Source organism: Mastigoproctus giganteus, chromosome 3, assembly GCF_048544385.1.
Source record: "Mastigoproctus giganteus isolate SK-2022 chromosome 3, ASM4854438v1, whole genome shotgun sequence".
In the NCBI taxonomy this organism is placed as follows: domain Eukaryota; kingdom Metazoa; phylum Arthropoda; class Arachnida; order Uropygi; family Thelyphonidae; genus Mastigoproctus; species Mastigoproctus giganteus.
The window spans coordinates 6435951-6457306 of NC_143577.1; the positions used below are offsets into that span (position 1 = coordinate 6435951).

Consider the following 21356-nt stretch of genomic DNA (forward strand, 5'->3'; position numbering starts at 1 on the left):
TTCCACAAACCGCATCCGCATTTTCTTAAAATTGACATAGGGTACATTAACGATTTCACCAATTTTCTTGTAAAGTACACAAAATTCTGAGAATTAAGTTCAGATTCTCCGAAGTCTTTTTCAAAGAATTCGATGACAGGGTGTTACAGATGTTGCTTTCGACAAGATGACACAATATACATTCTTCCAGCGTTGCAATGGGTAACATTGCCCAAGTGTTTGGACATAGTGTTATATCAAAAATTATACAGATGAATACCGGTAGATAAACTGTAAATAGAAAAGATTAGTCATAAGCAAAAGTTCTTTTTATACATCCAGGAAAGACTACATAGGTTAAGAGACTTACAAACAACTACTAACCAAATTTAGCAGTCATATGAGCTCAAACCTACTCTCGTGCTCTGACCATTAGACTATCAGTAACAAAGATTTGTACCCCTAAGATTGCCTAATGTAAATTCTGCAAACTTCGTGTACTTGACGGTCTGTTTGTCTATTTTACCTCATTAATTCAGCCAGGATGTAAAAAAGGTCCAACTAGGAAAAAGGTGCACAAAAGTACTATCGTCCAGTGAACTTGATCGAACATAACAGACCCGACGTCACCGAATCCGAATGGTCAAGCAAAAGGGTGCAGTAACACAGGCGTTTGAGTGGACCAGAATTCACGCTATCGTAACTGCTAAATACAGTTAATGGTTGTATTCATTGACAACACGATTAATTGTAAACTCCTCTCGCCTAATGGTCGTGCCGGACTATAAACAGGACATAGAAGAAACACTGTGTTACTCATGGACTTCCCTTGCAACACGATTTCGCATTGTTCGTCTTGTTCCTGGCAATATGTGTCACCGAGTGAGCATGTGTGGGGACGTTGGCTAGGACACTTTTCGACACCTACCGTGACTTATCTCCATTGCACAAGTTTCAAATTACATTTCTCGCCTTTACAAAATGTTCTTTTCTTACCTGTTAGAGCACCCCGTGTAATCGCTGTACGATATTCATTCGTTCTTCAAAGCCATTACCTAGGTTTCTATTGGTTCTTAATATACAAACTGAATAAAAATTAAGACTAATTTTGCATTGGTGTGAAGAAATGGCAAATCAGCAGCGACAATCACTTTATCGAAAAATGAAAAAATCATAAGCTTGCTTCGATTTCATCATTTCCATCACGTATTGTGCAGATAGTGAAATGCTAAGATATAAATACGTTCCGCAAAGATAAACTTTCTCTAATCGGAAAGGAATAACCTGTATAGAACAGTTAGAAGCAGGCCGCTGTTTGAGTGAATAAAGCACAAGATGGTGACAGTCCCTGTTTTCGTTTCTCTTCTGGTTTTGTGTTTGCACGCCGATTATGTGAAAGGAGATCACTTCGAAACAGCTGATTCTTTTTGGAAAGTTAAGGCTCGGTTAGACAGCTACACAGCTTTCGTTCCTTATGGACGAGTGCATCAGAGGCAAGCACCAAAGAGTCCACCTGCGTTTTCTTCCACAGGGTCCATTATTTCCTTGGACCAGAATTTAGGAAAGTTCGAAGTTTTTCAGGAAACACTTCAAAAACTGTACGAGGATATCAATGTGCCTAATGGCAACCTAAGTACTTTGGAAAAGGATTATCCTGCGATTGAACAGTGCTTATCAGATATTTATTTCATGGCAAAATCTGGCGAGCAGAAAGAGATTATGTCTCTTGTACAACGTAAGTGCTATTTCGAATCTCATAAGAAACAAATTACTGTACATAAACAACCTCTACATTCTGCTCCTAGGTGAGGAGGGAAACACTAAGTTGTTTATTTATTTTTTATTTTTAGTATTTTTTATTTTTATTATTAATTTTTTAAAATTTGTATTATTTACTTTTATATACATTTCTTTATTTTAATATTATTATTTTTTTTTTTACTAGCGCAGAAAAATATTGTGGCTTCTTTGCCCCACAAGCTAATACTAATAATATAAGTATTTACCATCAGTGATATTATAGTTAATGAACTGCACAATAGTTTATGTAAAGCGATTTTTTAATTTTTTTTTAACTTCTCACATAATACAACTTTAACGCCTCCGTCACCATTATTTCCCAAGAAAAACTCCAATTCAAATTACATTTTTTTTTATTGTACAATCAATAAATATAAATAATATTATTCCTGTGACCCAGTAATTAGTCTCACATTGTGACATTCAATATTACTAATACAATTAACACATTTGCAAATAAAGGAATATTATCGTTTTTATTAATATTAATAATATTATAATTATTATTAATAATAATACTATCATTTGCGTGTTGTGTGATCGATCTGTTGTTAGCTGGACGAAAAACTGAGTTTCTGAGAGGAAAAAACCATGCTTCACCTTGCCTGAGACCGCTTAACGCGTCATTAACGGGATTCGAACTCAGGTCTTTCCAGCCAATGGGGGGGGGAAGGTCAGTGATTCTACTAGCAGTGCTACCACGATACGATGGTGGTATGATAGTTCTGCCAGTGAGGCTAAATAATAAAGTCTGATCAAGAAGTCCGCATAGTACTGCAAAGAAAAATGGTGATTTGCTGGTCAAGTTCACTCCTTTCTCAAAATATCGAGGAAATTCGAAAAAACAAATGCTTTATCAATAGCTTCCAGCAGATGATGCTACCCTCCTCCTCCAGTGTCAGTGCAATCAATCAGCGCCGTCGTGAGATATTTTTGCGAATCGGGTTAAGCACTGTTCATTAAGAATTAAAAATTAAGTTTAATTAATTAATATTCAGGACTTATTCCATATAAATAAATAAATAAATAAATAAATAAATCTTTATTGTGAAGTAGAGTTACAGCACAATATCCCATCACGGCGACGAGCGCCAGGGGTTCACATATAGCAGTTAGAGAAAAGATAAGTACAGCGAACAAATACAAAATCCTACAAAATACAGTTTACAAATTCAAAAGGCTACAAAATACCGCGAACAAATTCAAAAGGCTACAAAAATACAGCGAACAAATACAAAATACAGCGAACAAATACAAAATACCGCGAACAAATTCAAAAGGCTACAAAATACCGATCACAAATACAAAAGCAATACAAATACAGCATAAAAACGCAGAGCTAGACATAAATGGAAGAAGGTTATCAAATTGTAGCAGTGTGCTTAATGATTTTGTAATAACTGAGAGCAAAGTGGAGGAGAAATTGTTGAAGTTAAACATAAGAAAGGCACCTGGGGTGGATGGGATCTATCCAGTTATATTAAAGGAGGCGGCAAAGCAACTAAGCAAACCCTTAGCCATAATTATGAGAGCATCCTTGGACTCAGGGGAGTCCCACGGACTGGAGATGTGCAAATGTGTCCCCAATTCACAAAGGGAGATCGAAGGGTGACACGAGTAATTACAGACCAGTTAGTTTAACTTCTGTTCCGGGTAAAATAATGAAGTCACTGGTTAAAGATGCATTGCAGGATCATCTAGACAAGGCTGCAGCAATAATTCAGACACAGCATGGGTTTGTTAAGGGAAAGTCTTGTCTGACAAATTTGATTGGTTATTATGATGTGGTCACAAAGGAACTGGATGCAAAAAATAATTTTGATATCATATATTTGGATTTCAGGAAAGCTTTTGACACTGTTGCGCATGGAAGACTATTGTACAAATTGGAGCAGAATGGTATTAAGGGTAAGTTGCTACAATGGATAAAAGGATGGTTAAGTGGGAGAAGACAGAGGGTGGTAATCAATGGGTGCTGCTCTTCGTGGACTAATGTTATTAGTGGAGTCCCACAGGGTTCGGTGTTGGGTCCACTGTTGTTTTGTATATTTATCAATGATATTGATGAAGGTATATCAGGCTTAATGTCGAAGTTTGCAGATGACACGAAGGTTGGCACTGTTGTTAATGACAGTCATGGCAGTGTGCTACTGCAGCAGGATCTAGATAATTTGGGCAGATGGGCTAAGAAGTGGCAACTGAAGTTTAACCTTGACAAATTCAAAGTACTGCATATGGGTAGAAGTAACCCCAGAGAAACGTACCAACTGTGTGGTACTACACTTACGGTGGTAGAAAATGAAAAAGATCTGGGAATAATTGTGCAGTCAGATATGAAGTTTTCTGAGCAATGCAGACAGGCTGGTAGGGCATGTCATGGGGTTTTGTCAATGATATATAGGAATTTTGCTAGCAGGGAAAAGGAGGTGATTGTCCCTCTGCATAAGGCAATGGTCAGGCCACGCCTTGAGTACTGCGTACAGGTCTGGAGGCCTCATTTTAGGAAGGATGTAGATTTGCTTGAGCGTGTACAGAGAAGAGCAACACGATTGGTGAGGGGAATGAAGGGATCCTCTTACCAAGAGAGGCTTAAGTTCTGCAAATTGCAGTGGCTGGAGACTAGGCACCTGCGCGGTGATCTGATTGAGGTGTATAAGGCCTTGAATGGGTTGAGCACGCTGAATTCTGATGGGATCCTCCCACTTGTTCAGAATACGAACCTACGGGGACATAAGTTCAAATTAAGAAAGGATAGAGGTAGAATAGATGTGCGGAAATTTGCCTTTAGCCAGCGGGTGGTTAATTGCTGGAACAAACTTCCATCTGTCGTTGTGGAAGTTGATAGGTTGAATAAATTTAAGGAGGAACTGCACAGGCATTATTTGGAGGGTATGGTGTGATTTTTTTTTTTTTTTTTTTTTTTGGCTGATGCTGCATAAGCTCCTTCACTTGCTTTCTTGCATCAAGTGCCTCTACTACTACTACTACTACTACTAAATACAGAAATAAATACAAATTGGCCATATATCAGGGTTCAAGGGCTTTGATAAAGTTGTGTCTGTCCTTCTTCTTACTTATTATGCTGTCGATGTCGGCGTCACACACGGTTGCGGGCAGCGAGCATCTGCTTGGGAAGAAATCTGTCAGTGAGTACAAGCCTGTTGTGGTGAGCCACGAGTGCTGGTGCCAACCTTAGGCTTGGCTGTGGAATCCTCCAAGAGCAAGCGTTCCAAATATTTGGAGATGATATCTGGCCTGTGATGAGTTTGGCTGTGAAGACCAGCCTCTTTTCCACAATCAGGATCTTCAACCTCGGGATGTCGAGTGCTTGTGCCATCATGGTGGTTGTGATAGTGGGAGGTAGACGAAGCTTGTTATTGGCCCATTTCAGTAACCAATATTCAGCGGCGGTGTACACCCGCTTGAGGTTTGTAGGTGCAGCAGAGGCCCATATTTCTGCACCATAGAGAATGGCGGGGTAGATCATGGAGATGATGAACTTTTTAACAGTGAGAGGATGTCGGACGTGTAGCAGCTGCTGCTTTGAGATCCACCGTAAACGAGAGAATTTGGTACTGATTTTGTTGATCTGGTTGACAAAGGACATTTTTTGGTCAAACAGAACGCCAAGATCTGTGTGCGAGGGTACATTTAGTATTCGTACCCCTGCGAGTGAAACGTGGAGTACTGTCGGCATGGATTTAAGGGAAAATATAACCTGGGCAGACTTCACTGGGTTGATTTTTAGATTGAAGTTTGCCAGGTACAATTCTAGATCCTTAAGTTGGGAATTGATCTTGTTGCTGAGCTGAACGGGATTGTCGCCAGGGTTAATTTGAGTCAGCAGTTTGAGGTCATCGGCATAGCATAGGAGACCCTTCGTTGAGGCAATAATGGGCACGATGATAGCTGTGAACAGGACACCGGATAGGACACCCCCCTGCGGTACTCCAGCAGTAATGTCGCAGGATAGGGTGTGTTGTTGCCGATGGAGAATAAGTATTCTGTGACAGAGAAGAGATTCCAAAAAGCACAGCATATCACCTCGAATGTGAAATTTCTCCTTGAGTAGGAGGAGCAAGGCCGGGATCGACACGGCATCAAAGGCTGCGCTTATGTCAAGATATGTGGTTGCTAGCTCAGCTCTTTGTTCGAATGCTGAGAAGATGCGTTCTGTGGTGGCTGCCAAGTTAGTGACTGATGATTTTCCTGCTATGGCATAGTGGATTTCGAATGGTTTCGTCTGGAGGATTTGGTGAGTGATTGTGGGTAGCAAAGCCTTTTCAAGAGTTTTTAGCAGACAAGAAGCAACTGATATGGGTCTGAACTGATCGACGTTTGTGGCAAATTTGTTTTTAGGGATGGGGAACACTCTGTACTTATTCCACTGGGGTGGGAAATAATGCTCAGTGAGGCATCTGTTGTAGATCGAGAGAAGAGGGTCTATGATGAATGCGCTCAAGCATTTGATCATAAATTGCGGAATTCCATCCTCCCCAACAGTGGCTGTTGTGGGAAGGGAATTGGGATGGCACGTATGAGTTCCTGTTTCGTGATCTGGATAGTCCCTAGGACATCTGAAGGGTTTTCATAGTCAGACTGGACAACTGTGGATGGGACTGTGGTTTTATTTGAAAACCTGGCGATGTATTTTAACCATTCTTGAGGATCAGGCATATGATTGGATCCACCATGTGGGGCGACATAGAATGGCTTTCCTTTCCTCAGAGTGCGGTTAAGATTTACTTGGATTGCAGCAGCTTTCTTTCGATTAAAGTGGGCCCTGGCGCGGGAAAAGGCTATTCTGTGTTGACTGCCATTCGTAAGCTTCCATTTCTTATGTAGGACTTGTTTCATTTTGAAGCTGTTGTTGAGGTCAGCAGTCCACCACGCTCTGGAACGGGGAGTTACTGTTACTCGTTTGGTGGCAGCATAGTCGGTGACGGATTTAATCCAGTTAGACAAGAGTGTCACTGCGAGGCTGAGGTCGCAGTCAATGAGGACATCCCAAGGAATGCAGGATGCTGCTTCTACACAGAGTTGAGGATTGAGGTATTTAGGTGCTGAAACATATTTGATTATTTTGTTGTCAGGGATGTTGAAATCTGGCACCTGTAATGACCACGTCAAAACTATAGGCTGGTGATCCGACAGGAAGAATGCGATGGGATCATTGTGCATGGTGTTGAAGCAAAAGGAAGATCCAGTAGGTTCAATCCCCTGGTGGGGTTCTCATTGACCCGTGTCATGTCAATGGATTTGAAGAACTCACAGAGCCTGATAAAGAGGTGATGGCGGTTTGGAGGCAGGTTAAATCACCACAAACGAGGCGTTGTGCGGACGGACGAAGATGGTTTAAGAGCCAGTTCCCTAGATCTTCAATAATTTCAATTGTAGGCCCTGGAGGAATATACACAGATGCGATATCAATGTGGCTTGAGTGGAAGCGTAGCGAGACTATAATCGCTTCGAAGGCTTGAGTTGTAGTTGAGGTCGAATTCTCATATGAGAACAGGGAGGTGTTGTACAGTATGGCTACTCCACCGCCTCTAGATTGCTCCCTGGAGGCAGACAGCATGTGGTCACCAGCAATAGCTGAGCAGAAGAGTGTGTCTTGATTAGGTTGAAGCCACGTTTCTGCGAGGCAGACCACGTCAGCGACCTGGGAGAGGAAGATCTGTTCTGCAGAGTCTAGTTTGTTCCTAATGGACCTGATATTTTGGAAGTACACCCTGATGACAGGTGTTCGACGAACTTCCGTCCTGATTGGAGGTGTCCTGAGTTGGCATGTTCGTGAGCGAATGGCACGACTTCCTATCGACAAATGGACTGGTATTTTATGGGGACCATCATATAGAGGACTCAGGATACTCTTATTATGGCGGAGTGGTGCTTTGACTGTGGCGCTTGGCAGAGCAGTGGTATGAAAGGAGGACTGCTGAGATCTTTGGAGGTTGTCCAGAAATGAGTCCAGTCAGCTGTGGGTAGTGATGTTGCAGACTTGGTTTTGGTGCAGAGGTGGAGGTTGGGGACTGGTTCTCCTATTATAGAAGGGTCGAATAATGGTGCCAATAGGCCAGATAGATTCGGTTCCAACTAAATTGAACAGGTCTTGTGCGCATTCAACCCTGAACGATGCGCAGCGGGGGTTCCTGGTGTGAAGTTGCTGCACCTTTAGTCGAAGGTTTAGTTGATCACGCAGAACCTCGGCAACATGATTTGCTGTGGTATTTGGGGCTAATCGAGATATGAAAAGTCCACTAGAGGGTCTGGACTTCTGCCGTCTGGGAGGTGTGTGGGAAGGCTGCAGTTTGGAGTTGGTCGATGTGCCAATTCGAAGCCATTCACGTGAAGCTATACTTGCTCGTTGGCTCACTCTGAAGTTCATACGTGTACTATCCTCTGGTTGCATAGGATAGGATGGATTTGCATTGGGGTGAACTGGGAGTGGAAATTGTAGTGTGGAAGAATCCGCTGGCTTGAATATTGTATTCGCTCCAACACTGAGTCCCAGGCCTTGTGAAGATGAGAAGTGCGAGTGAGGTATGACGGGACAGGCATTGCGAGAAGTTGGGTGTGAAGGTGGAAATGATGACTTTTGCCTCATTGGCATAGAGGTAGAGAATTCGTTATTGCAGGTAAGCGAGTTTCTATATGCGGTGCCGTTGACCGTTGGTGGAGCCTGCTTCTGTAATTGTGGAATCCTCTGTTTCGTTGAGTGGTGATTAACATCAGTTGCCCCTTTCAGCTTCAACTTGAGCGTACGTGAATTTTGGGCTTTTGTGGGTGGTTTTTGCCCTTTCCCATCTGTTTTTGGAAGCTGGCTGGAGCGAGGAGATGGCGCTCGACGATGTCCAGTGTTTGGCCGTTTTTCAGATTCTTTCCTACCAGGAGCTTCTGATGGAGGACTGGGGATTGATTTTTTGCTGCATTCGGGGCAGACTGATACCGTAATGGCCTTTGGGTAATTTTTATATAATCTACTAAGATCGTCTGAGTTCAGAAGGTTAGTGAGTTTGCTCGGATCTGCTAGCTTACTCAGTTCGATCTTATTATAGATATCAAGGAGTATAAATTTCATCTCCTTGTTTTCTTTGTGTAGCACTGTGATGTCGTCTTGTAGCTCTGCCAGTTGTGCTTTTGAGATTTCATTTCCATGATCTATTTTTGCTATTGCTTCTGATGAGGGTGTCCTGAAGTTTAATATTTCTTTTTCAAGCTGGTTAATTCGGGAGATCAACCGCTCAGTACTCTCAACAACTGCGTCCGTGGTTGCTGAGCATGACACACTGGGTTCAGGTATCCTCAGTTCTAGACGTTCATCAGGTTTCACACCTGTGGTGTCGGTTCTCTGTTGCCCTGAGTCCTTTAACCGTGTAAACTCAGCAGAAAGTTGAGAGATTGCGGTCTGAATTTCGTTAACAGAATCCCTTAGCTGAATAAAATCACGGCGGGATACGCACTCCGGTTCAGTTTGTAAATTAGATGAAGTGTCATCAATATTCCTCGAGTCATTTTCTGCTTGTTTGCAAAGTTGACATTTCCAACAATTTTTAATTTTCTTTGCGAGTCTTTTCAGGTCAGCGTATGGGCTACATGGCCCACAGAGGCGAACGGCTTTGCACGAAGTGCACACAAGGACATAGTCAACTTGATGACCACACCCTGTGCAAGTAGTAGGTTCGCTCATGTCTGCAGAAACCGTAGGTATTTGCGATTTAAAGGATTAGCAGCGTCCTTGAAGACAACGAAAAACTGAAAGGCAAATACAGAATACGTGGAAAGTCGCTGAAGGTACCGTGAGTGAGTGAGTGAGGAGTGGGTCAATGTGCCCTGAGGCACAAATTCCAGAAATGTTACGGACAAGCTTAGTGTTGGCAGCTCGTGCAGGCAGGGAGTTCTGTATGTCGTCATATAATCCGGAAAAGCAACGGACAATTGTCTTTATCACTGAGACCAAAATAATATTCAAAATTCAAAATTAACCTGAATCGAATTAAGAGCTGCATCTAGTTATAGGTGTAAGTGCACTTTACTGTCACAGAAAGTTAGGGCTTTCTTTCAGCCTGGGTTTAGCATTGATGGGGGCACCCTCCCCAGTCAAGTGCAAGGTATTTACGTGGCAGCCACGAGATAGAGGCGCCTCTCTATATCCCTGCTGCCAGCCACATGGTGACCACTGCGGTCTGGCAAACAAAGGATACAGATATTAACGCAAATAACCTGCTAATTTCCCAACAGAAATTTCAAATTTTCTTACCGGGGAAGTCCACTAGTAGACATCTTTGAGTGAAAACACATTTTGAGACAATAACTGAAGTTAAAGCACATTTTTAAACGAATTTATACGGAGCGTTAAAGTGCACGTCTTCACTATACGGCAGCGGACTATATATGATTTATAAATGCTGATCTATGTCTTGAAAAGATAATATGGAAACAATTATCCTTTGAAGGCAGTCTGAACAGCACCAGAACCATGCGATAGAGGTCTGCACGTGCCTACATTTTTTATTTTTACCGGCACGGCCCAAAGTCTGGACGGACCTACCAGACCCCAGCCCGATTTTTTTTTTCAAATTCATATCTCCCCACCCTGAACCGATTTTTATCCCACCCCGATTGAAACTTTTTATATAAATAAAATCGCTAGGTTACTTTGAAGTTTCATAATAAAAAAAATAATAATAATAAACTTTCAGATTCAAAATTCAATATTAATAATTACTAGATGGCTTCGCCTCCTGGTTGCTGCGCTCGCTTCTTTTGATAAAATAAAATAAAATACTTACAGAAGCTTTCGACGCTGTGCGTCTCTTCCTCAGCTATGAATACATAAATATGTTACATATGGAAATCAAGAATGGTACCGCGTGGTCATACTAGATAAACAAAGTGCCTGTCAGAATGAACAGCAATATGACACTCTCAAAATAATAATAAACTCTTCCAATTAAACACGATGCGAAAATGTTCGAGAATTACCTCGAAAGAGTTCGAAATGTTTGAAATAACAATTTATTACGATTATTTGTACCCAAGCCCGAAAATCTTTCGTAGTACCCAAGACCGACTCCGCCCTCGGGCTGAAGCCCGAGGGTGGAGTCGGTCTTGGGTACTACGAAACTTGGGTGCACTGGCCTGGCCCTCGGGCTGAAGCCCGAGGGCCAGGCCAGTGCAGACCTCTACTATGCGACCGGCTAGCTATCTTGTTTATGTGGCTACCATTACTCTTTGTTACAGACTTTTAAGCAATGGTCCACTCAGAAAGCTGAAGTGTGTCGTGTGAAATAACCGTTGTAATCAACTGACGATGAATGGTTCATTCAAAAATGATCGATGAGGAAATAAAGATAAAGAAAATTGTTGAGTATTCCAGTATCTGCATTTCCCTCTCAAATATATTGCATTTATATTTACATACTAGTATTCAATTCGACAGTGTATGTGTTCATATTATTAAAAGATACCATGACTAACTGATGACGTGTAATGCATTAGTCACCACGAATTCCTTACCTTACAATATGAGTCTAAATTGTTTTTTTTTTGTTTTTTTTAATGACAATGTTTTGGAATCGGAATTTTCAACCTTCGTCATTCTTATTTTGAAGTTTACTTTCAGTAAACTATTTCTACTTTAAGGTGCAATACCGCCGCTAGTGATGACAAAGCCTTTTTTGATTCGAACGGTATTCTTTATGAATGTCATCATACAGTTCACAGAGAATTCTTATCCTTGCTGTTTAGTTAATCAAGTGAAAATAATGGCGAAGTACATGTTTTTCACTTCTGTGATTGTGTGGTCGCATATTTACAAAACAGAAAGTTATTCCAGCTTTCAAACACCAGACGAAATTTGGAAACTGCAATCGCATCAAGAAATGTTTAGAATTTTAGTTCCGTATGCACCAATGAATCGAAAACACGCTAACCTACTCGGAAGTCAATCAGCCCATAGAATACCTGAATCTGGTAGTGTACACGAGTCCATTATTTCATTATCTCCAGATTTAGCAAAACTGGAGGTTCTTTTGGATACACTTCAAGAATTCTATAACGATAAAGTTTTGTTCAGCAACAATCAAAGTTATTTATTGAAAAACAATATTCCTGGAACGAAGCAATGTTTGTCCGATATCTACTATATGGCACAAGATGGCGGAAAGGACAACAGTATGTTGCTTATGAGGCGTAAGTGTTAGTTCCTCATTTCTCATTAGAGATACTGTAAGTAGTCAAATAAATATTACTGGTTTTGAGAAAAGTGAAATTTTTTCCGATTCTACAAATTATTAGTCATAAGTAGAGCTCAGCTTCGTGAGTAACACAGTTGGTATAATCATCTTTTTCGACACATGGGGCCGAGTAGATCGGAATTCGAATCCCGTCGATCATGGGAGGAATTTTTATGTTTTTTTTTTTGTTTTTTTCCCAAAACGTGGCTGAGTTAGTTGGTCTTTTTCATGTTTGTCTAAAATGGGTGCCAAACACATCGGGTTGCGCTTATAAAAACAAGTTACTACAGGACTTCCAGTGATATATTCACAATATTTTGTCCGTAGTAATGAACTACAACTGTACTATAAAAGACATCGATTTAATTGTATTTTATATTGTGACTACCTTCACAACGAGTTACCATGATATTACACTACCTCGAATAAGCAACGCTTCACCAATGAAGAAGACTATTGTTGCTTATTCTAGGCGGATACCATCACCGTTTCAAGGCTTATGGACCTATCCTATCCTTAAAATTAAGAAACAATTACCTTAAGTTACGGTAACTGTTTCTTAATTGTTCAAAATCCTGAACTTGAATTTTAAAGGTAATTTTACCTTTAATTGTTAAAAATTGTAAAGTTAATTTACAGTTTATTATATACATATATTTACACAAATTTACAATGCTCTTCTTTTAAAACCCATGTAATTGTTCATCTTTTCATCAACGAAAACATGGCATTCGTCGGAAATTTTTTTTCGGGTTGACTTTTCGTGTTCTTCGAAAACTAAACTTTTAAAATTTTCAATTCTTTATAGCAAACAAGCCTCATATCGAGGCATTGTTTGCATACCTGCTCTCTCTTCCGAAGCAGTCCGAACACGTGCAGCAACCACTCAAAATCCTCTTACTGTCAAAGTTCAAACTCACAGGTCCAACTGTTTTTCTTCCTCATTTATTCATTCAACTTCTGTTTTCTGGAACCACTTTCCTTCATACGTATTTCCTGAAAATTACAAGTTCAAGTCTAATATCAACAAAATTTGTTAATATCTTCTGGCATCTTCTTTACTTCTAGCCCATGCACGGTACTAAGTACTGTAGGTTCTAATACCTCTCGTGTTTGGGGTTTACATAAAAAAAAAAATACAAACAAATTTCTTGTCGCTTGTTAGTATCTTTACTTCAGAGTTACTCACTACTCGACTGCCAGGAATCTGTTTATGTACGATGTCGGGGCAGAAGACCAGATTGGTGATGCATACACGTGATCACAATAAATTGTAGACACCGCTGGACGTATCCTCCGACTACATCGACATTGAGTAACCCCGTCAGCTCTTGTCGAATTGCCCACATCGCCGAGAAAGTCTTAGTTTTCATGGTCGAAAAATGGTTCTGAAAAGTGAGGCCCTCGTCCCAAGTGAAGCTGAGGTCGGTGTGAGACTTCACTTTCCTTATCTGCACTCCGTTGTGATAGGCTGTGATGTCACTTTTGATTCTCTTTTTTGTAAATGTGATTTGGGCTGATTTAGATATGTTTAGCTCCAGACCTATCTGCAGTAGACAGGTTACAAGGTTGTTTATCAGGACGGCGACTTGCTGATTTATCAGGTGAGCTTGTTCAGGGTCTTTTGATTTTATATATAATTTGAGGTCATCTGCATATGATGAGGAATCAGTGTACCTTGCGAGGAAAGGTTCAAGGGCCGCGGCGAACAACAAACCGGATAGGACACCTCCCTGCGGTACTCCCCGCGTTGTAACACGCTCCTGTTGGAAGGATTTATGGCTGATGATGAGTGTCTGCGCGGGTAGCAGAGTGGAATCGTCACTGTCCTCCCCACACCGAGTGGAATAGGCCCGGGTTCGAATCCCGGCGATGACGCGGGGAACTTTAATGGGCTTTTTTCACTCCGTGGCTCAGTTAGTCGGTCTCAGGCGTAGATAGCAAAGTTTTCCTCCAGAAACTGGGGTTTTTCGTCCAGCAAAAAGACAAATCGACCATTGGTTTTTTAGTTGTCTTGGAATAAGGATGAGGTTAATGGTTTTTAACAGGGTTCCTGTAATGCCAAAGTATTTTTCCAGAATGTAGATGAGAGCGGGAATTGAAAGCTTATCATAAGCAGATGAAATATCAAGGAAGATGACATCCAGCTGAGATTTACTGTTGACAGCAGTTTGAATTTTAAATAGGGTGTCCAGTAGGTATTAGAAAGATCTTTAATACTGCATCAATTTTGTGAGCAGACTGCTCGTTTAATATGCATGTTGCAATATCATTCGCACAAGGCTTGATATGCGATTTCAGATATGAAGTTTTCTGAGCAGTGCAGACAGTCTGCAAGAGTAGTTCATGGTGCCTTGTCAATGATAAACAGGAATTTTTCTAGCAGGGATAAGGAGGTGATTATCCCCTTGTATAAGCCAATAGTTAGGCCACACCTTGATTATTGTATACAGGTCTGGAGGCCTCATTCAGGAAGGATGTAGAGCTGCTGGAACGAGTACAGAGAAGGGCAACGAGATTGGAGAGAAGAACAAAGGATTACTCTTACGAAGAAAGGCTTAAGTTCTGAAAATTGCAGCATCTGGAGACCAGGCACCTGTGAGGTGAACTATTTGAAGTGTTGAAATGATTTGAGCAAGCTCAATGCTGATGAAATTCTTCCTCTTGCCCTAATTAATCACCTGACGGGACATAAATTCAAATTGAGGAAAGACAATTGTAGTCTTTGTGAATAGATGTGCTAAAATTGCCTTTAGCCAGCGAGTGGTCGACTGCTGGAACAAACTTCCATCTGTCGTTGTGGAAGTTGTCAGCTTATTAAATAAATTCAAGGCAGAACTAGACAAACATTTGGAGTGAAAGGATGGGTGAAATGGGAAGTTTTTTTTGGCTGATGCTGTATAAGCTTGCTTTCTTGTATCATATTCCTCTACTAACGCTAAAACCTTTCTCCAATAGTGTGGACTTCGTCGTTAAGCAATACTGTAACTTACTGGATAAGATGCTTCTGTTGTATTTTCATTATCTCTTTTAGCAAGTTTCAGCATTGAAAGTTTAGAATTTTCCAGTGAGCCCCGAAGCCTCTTAAAAAAAAACTATATCTTTGTCTTTACAAAGTTCGTTGTATTTTTTTGTATATTCATCTTGTATAAACATCGTTCTTTTTGTATATTCATCACGATTATTTTCCAAATGCCTACGAAGTTTAGCGGGAACCAAAAAACTGTTTGCTAATATTTTAATACATACGAGGCACTGTGAATTTAGAGCATCTTTATTTCCAACACATGTAAGACCGAAATTTAAATAACCGCCATAATACTTTCATTTTGGTCTTTTATTAGTTGGTTCCTGTTTTTTTTCACTTCAGAGTTTTGGGGAACAAAAGGCTGCGATTGTTCATGTCATCCTCCCTTTGAAGTGTGACAATATTGTGTTCGTTTTCATCGATCACAGTTGCAATAATAGATGTACTTGCTTCTCGTTTTAAAGTTCCCTTTTTCAACCATAAATCCATGGTCATTCATTTTAATAATAATATTTCGAAATACTGATAATTATCAAAAAAATATTTATACAAAGAAGTGAGTTTAATTATGTATTACCTTTGCTAGTTTTCCACACTGCTACAGAACTAACTCGTAATTGAGAGGACAGTGCGCACCGCACCATCACCACTGTGTGAACATGCAAGAACTTGTCAGCGGAAAGCTACTTTGTTTCGTCCACCCGAACGATGCATGATATCGGTTCCCTTCCCCCCTCTCCCTCAACCCGTGTACTCCAGGCTAAATCGCATACGAATGCCATATTATATTGCTTCTTTTGAATCGATGCCATTACCTCGATGCAAAATTTTCTTCATGTGTATGTAGGTTTCAAGTTTTCAGGCGCCCCTTGAACGTTGACGCCCAGGTGCAGTGTACCCCTTTTGCACCCTCGGGAAGGTGCGCTCCTGCCTCCACGCATACTTCTCTAATCAAAGTCCTCCAAAATAAAGGTGTTCCACGGTCTATTTGATTATCTATGTCTGGTCTATGCCTGTATATTAATAATCGAAAATAAAACAATGTTAAAAAAAATTATAATGATACAAAAGTAGTGTACGCTACAAATATGCAAAATTTATTATTATTTTTTTTATTATTAATTACGATTTTCACGGATACACTAGCGTTCTGCGGAACACAGTTTGTGAAACGCTGCTCTAGAGTCTGAGGTGGCCCAGTGGTTCCCAATATTTTGTCACTCAAGTCACACTTTAAGTTAAAACACAAGTAGACATGTATAGTATCATATGTAGGACGGCACCTGAACGAAAGTTCAACTCCGTCTTTGTACACTGTGATGGTTACAGAGCACTGTAACAGGCCAGAAATATGTGTAATGTTATTTTCGTGCAGTGTGTGTGTGTGTGTGTGTGTGTGTGTGTGTGTGTGTGTGTGTGTGTGTGTGTGTGTGTGTGTGTGTGTTGTTTAGTTGTTTCTGGCCGTTTTGTCACTAGGCAGGCGATCACCTGGAAATCCTGCCCAGTGTCCGTCTACACCACGGGGAGGTGGGCCACGACTGCGCATAAACCATGGCCAACCTCAACAGTCACGGACTGAATGTCCAAAGAGAGTTTGGAGCCATTCAAAAGAACCCCGTGCCAGCAAGCCGGCAACAGCACACACACACACACACACACACACACACACACACACACACACACACACACACACACACACACACACACACACACACACACACACACACACACACACACACACACACACACACAGTCATTCCCAGGAGACAGGACAGCAGAAGATGAAGAAATAAGGATGAGAACAGCATAAAGTTAAAAAATAATAATAAATAAATAAAAATAAGAAAAAAAATAAATAAGAATAAAAAAATGAAAGAAAAAAAATATATATAAAAAACTGAAAATAAAAAAATAAAAATAAAAAAATAATAATAAAATATAAAAAAAATAAAAACAAAATAAAAATGAATAAAATCTTGATCCATTTCTTGCCCACGTCTTTATGCAGTGCTGCCCAAAGTAGTTAACAAAGAGAAAAAGGTGTACCGTCAAACGGAAGTACTAATATCATTTAAGCATGATCGGCAGGAGCAAGTTCTAGATATAATTCTGAATTCTGTTAAACTGGAGTGGTGTCAGAAGTCTCTGGTCGATGACGGTATCACTGAGCAGAGGTTTAGTTGAAGAGAGTCTTGATAAAGGATGAGTCAGAGAAGTGCAGCATATGTTAAAATCTTTGCGTGTTCTTGAAAGCCGCAACAATTTTGTATATGACGTCATCAGGACGACGAGGCAGCGCACAGTTGTATTATATTTATGATGTGTTTTCCGTTTGATTTCTTGAATTAACATTGAGGTTGAGAGACTTCCTGCGATTAAAAGCAGCATTGCAAAAGGTTTGAAGGACCTGAAAATTGTTGATAGAAATGAGTATCTTCTCACCTCCGGGACACAAGTTTGGTACTGTTGTCTTAAGAGCCGATCTTAGATCCTCGTAAATGGAGCATTCAAAAAGTACGTGAGGAGAGTCTTCCGGTAGCCCACATCGACAGGAGACTGTATTGGAAAGTCTGAATTGGTAGAGTTTTGCGTTAAGCGAACCATGCCCAGTTAGTATGTAGGAGGTAATCAGTGAGGGTGAAAACCATTTTCTGGTGGATGATGAGAGTAGTGCAGTTACGTCGGGAACGAAGTTTTTGGTGATAGCTCGTTTTTCGGCGGAATTCCATCTGTTCTGCCAGGTGTTCACTAACAAATTCCAGCATCTGGTTCTCTAAGTTTTGGGATCAGCCTGAGGGTTAACAATGATTACCTGAAATTCCGTAGAAATGCCTTTGCGGATGTAAAAGCAAAGCCCTCTAAACACAACATGCAGGTCAAGTGGTAAAGTGCCTGCAAGAGTCTGTAGAGCTGGAGTTGATACTGTTCGGCAAACGTGAAGTAGGCTAAGGAGAAAACAACGTTGAATAGTGGATAATTTAGTTTGTACAGTTTTAAGCGCAGTACGTCTAAACCAAAGGCTGGCAGCATAGGTTGTAATTGGGATTATGGAAGCATTATAAAACAGATGTAGGGTTTTAGTGTTCAATCCCCAGTCTTGTCTGGTAATTTGGAGCAGCATTGCGGTAAAACTCTTAACTTTGACAGACAGATGTTGAATATGCTCAGTAAAGGAAAAGCGGTCGTCGATGATGACTCCTAAAAATTTGGTGCTTCAGTGATTTCTTGTCAAGTTTTACAACTAATGGTCTGCCATAGTCTAATTTCTGTTTAAAAATCATGATCTTCGATTTGGGGATAATTTTAATTTGTTCTTAGAGGACCAAGACGATAGTTCAAAGAGTACTTTATTGGCATAGAGTTCTTATTCAGATCTTCAGTTTCCATTCACTAAAATAAAATGTCATCTACATACGCAAGTTGTTGCACATCTAGAACTATATTCCAAATCAAGGGACCCAAAAAGGATCCATGGGGGCAACCACGGGAGACAGATCTGAGAATTTTCGTGCTTTTAGGGATGACGGTGACTTTAAGTTAAAAAAAAAAAAAATACTATATTAGAGTTACCCGTAAATGGTTACATTAACCCGTATTCGTGTCTGTAAATTGCGTGTGTTCTCTGGTCGATTTGCCTGTTTTGCTGGACGAAAAACCCCAGTTTCTGAGGGAAAAAACCTTGCTATCTACGCCTGAGACCGACTAACTCAGCCACGGAGTGAAAAAAGCCCACTGAAGTTCCTCGCGTCATCGACGGGATTCGAACCCGGGCCTTTTCCACCCGGTGTGGGGAGGACGGTGACGATACCACTGTGCTACCCACGCAGACACTTTAAGTTAAAAGACGAATATTACGGAACACCGAAATAGTGATTGCCATCTAACTGAATGGAATTTTTCCTAGGGGGGGATTCCCTCCCCCAAAAATTCCCCTGGCTATGTCTGGTGTTGATCTAGGACCTCTCTGACTATCCTGCAGGTGTGCAGGATTGCGAATTTCCGAAGTTCCTTGTAGGTGTTTTCTGGGAGCCCTATTATGTAAGGTTTTTGGCACCATACCGGTCTTTGACACTATGATCGGGATGTTCATTACTTGTTGCATACGCCACATCTCTTTGATCTGATATTAGGTCCATGTACTTCCTGATCTTTTCTTCGTGTTTTCTGGAGGTTGCCAGTAATGGGTAGCGCTATGTCAATCAGATAGGTAACCTTTTCCTTCTTGTCGACAACAGTTATATCTGGTCTGTTGTGCGGGACTGTCTTGTCCGTTATTATGACAAGATTCCAGTACAGCTTCTGGGTTAGGGTCTCTAGTACTGCTTGGGATTCGTAATTGTAATATGGTATACAGAAGCGACTCGTGACTCTGATGTATGGGGGTACTGCTTCTTAAAGTTATATTAAATTGCCTTGGTTATAAGACATGTAGACATAGATAATAATAATAATAACTTAATAAGTCACCACCAATTTACTTAATGGGAATTCGGGCAAATCCTGCAAAGAACAAAAAGACACCAACATTGTGGTGACACACCCTTCACGGTCAACAATCAAGTTGGCACTGCTCGCTCCACAGTTCCTTGGACTCGTTTTGACACCTCTAAAAATGCGTATTGGCAACCTACTGACCAGGCATTGACTCAACAACTGGGAGAAAAATGTGGAACTGTCTAGCGTACAGTTATAGCTACGGTTAAACTTCAAAGTTGAAAACAAGTTCATGTTTTGTTCGTTTATTATTGGAATTAGCTGTTTTCCCATCATCCAAAGGCCTTAGGCTATGATGGGGTCTTGATGGCCTAGGCTCAGTTTAATACTTTTATTAAATAAAGCAATTATTTATTTATTATTATTATTTTATATTTTATTATTTATTATTTTTTTATTATTGGTAATAGAGGATTAGTATACCATATGCTGGACATTTTAATAAAAATATTCATTGCATTGCATTGTTCTTCATAAAGTTTCATATAATCCCACTGACTGTATATTTAGATTTAAAAATCTGGGAGTGCGGCAGTTCCGCAGTGCCTATCAATGAGCTGCCCCCTGATGGTATACTTTCTTTGATCAAGTGGTATTTCCTTGCCAGTTTTTGATGTATTATCCTGGCTATGGGTCATGTGTACAAGTGTACTCCATCTGCTGTGATCACCTTCCATCCTGCAGTGATGTGTTGGATCGTTTCTCAGGCAAGGTAGCATCGTCAACATATGTCATCTGATACTCCGGGCACCTTGGCAATGTATTTTCTGTAGTTTCTGGTGTTGATTACCCTTCAGTCTTGGGGAAGAGCATCCTGCTTGTGATCCATGCATTGGAAGCCATTTTATCTATGTGATTTTGACAGAGGTCATTGTAGTGCTCGCCATGGACTCTCTTCTTTGCCCATCTTTCTAGCTTCATTTTTGCCAGCTAGGCGGGAGGGCAGACTTCTTCTTTTAGCTTGAATGGAGTATGTCATTGGTCTATCTTCCTTATGGCCTGGTAGAGTGCTGCTGTTTTTCTGGAATTAATCCTTCAAATTAGCTATCACTGCATTCTGTTGCTCGATGAAGTCTATTACGATCCTTTCTCCCTCCCTCTTTCCGAGTTATTATCGGTCTCTCCATGGCTGACTTTGGATGGTGTTGGCGCAGGGGTGAAATTAAACTTGTTGGGTCCCTAAGCTGTAGCTTGTTCAGCTCATGTGTAAATCAGTCCCTGCGTTGGTGGCTCTTGGTCATCATTGTCCTTGCCCATGATATCCTCCAGCTCAGTGTTAGTCCAGTCTATGATCCCGAAGGAGTATGTTAGCACTTGGACTACATAGGTGTTTATGGCTTTAAATGTATTCTCCTCATTCAGCTTTGCTTGGAGCAGGCTTCTCAGTCTCTGATGGTATCTTTTTGGTCAGGCAGGCGTTGAACACCTTGTGCTCTAACTGCTGTATTTTTTAGGTGGCAGATGGTTCTCATCAACCGGTGCAATACCACCATTTTGCTTATTGGAGGGTTGAAGTGGCAAAACCTATGTTTAGTTTCTAGAGCAATGTTTCCAGAAACCAGCTCCCCATACTTCTCCTTCAACCCATGCACCATACTAACTACTATAGCTTTTGATACCTTTCGTGTTTGGGGTTTTCATAATAAAAAAAAAAAAAAAGAGAGAGAAAAAGGTGTTTATAGGTCTCTGCCCCTGTCATGGCTTCGATCTCTTTACCAGTCTGCAGCTGGTAGATTCGGCCGACTAATTTCCCCTAATAGAATCCGATCTGTGGGCCTTGCATTTGTGTATTGCCAAAATTTTTGGTGATCCAGAGT

At 40.8% G+C, this 21356-nt stretch overlaps 1 protein-coding gene across 1 annotated transcript in view; it reads left to right on the forward strand.

The window, feature by feature from the left end:
• The first annotated feature begins 1314 nt into the window (after positions 1–1314).
• The window catches only part of LOC150087633 (nose resistant to fluoxetine protein 6-like), a 204680-nt gene continuing 184638 nt past the window's right edge, over positions 1315–21356 (forward strand). Inside the window, exons 1-2 of the mRNA XM_090369837.1 lie at positions 1315–1714; positions 11425–11973. Coding sequence (XP_090225963.1) covers positions 1315–1714; positions 11425–11973 — 949 coding nt within the window. The remainder of the gene's footprint in view (positions 1715–11424; positions 11974–21356) is intronic.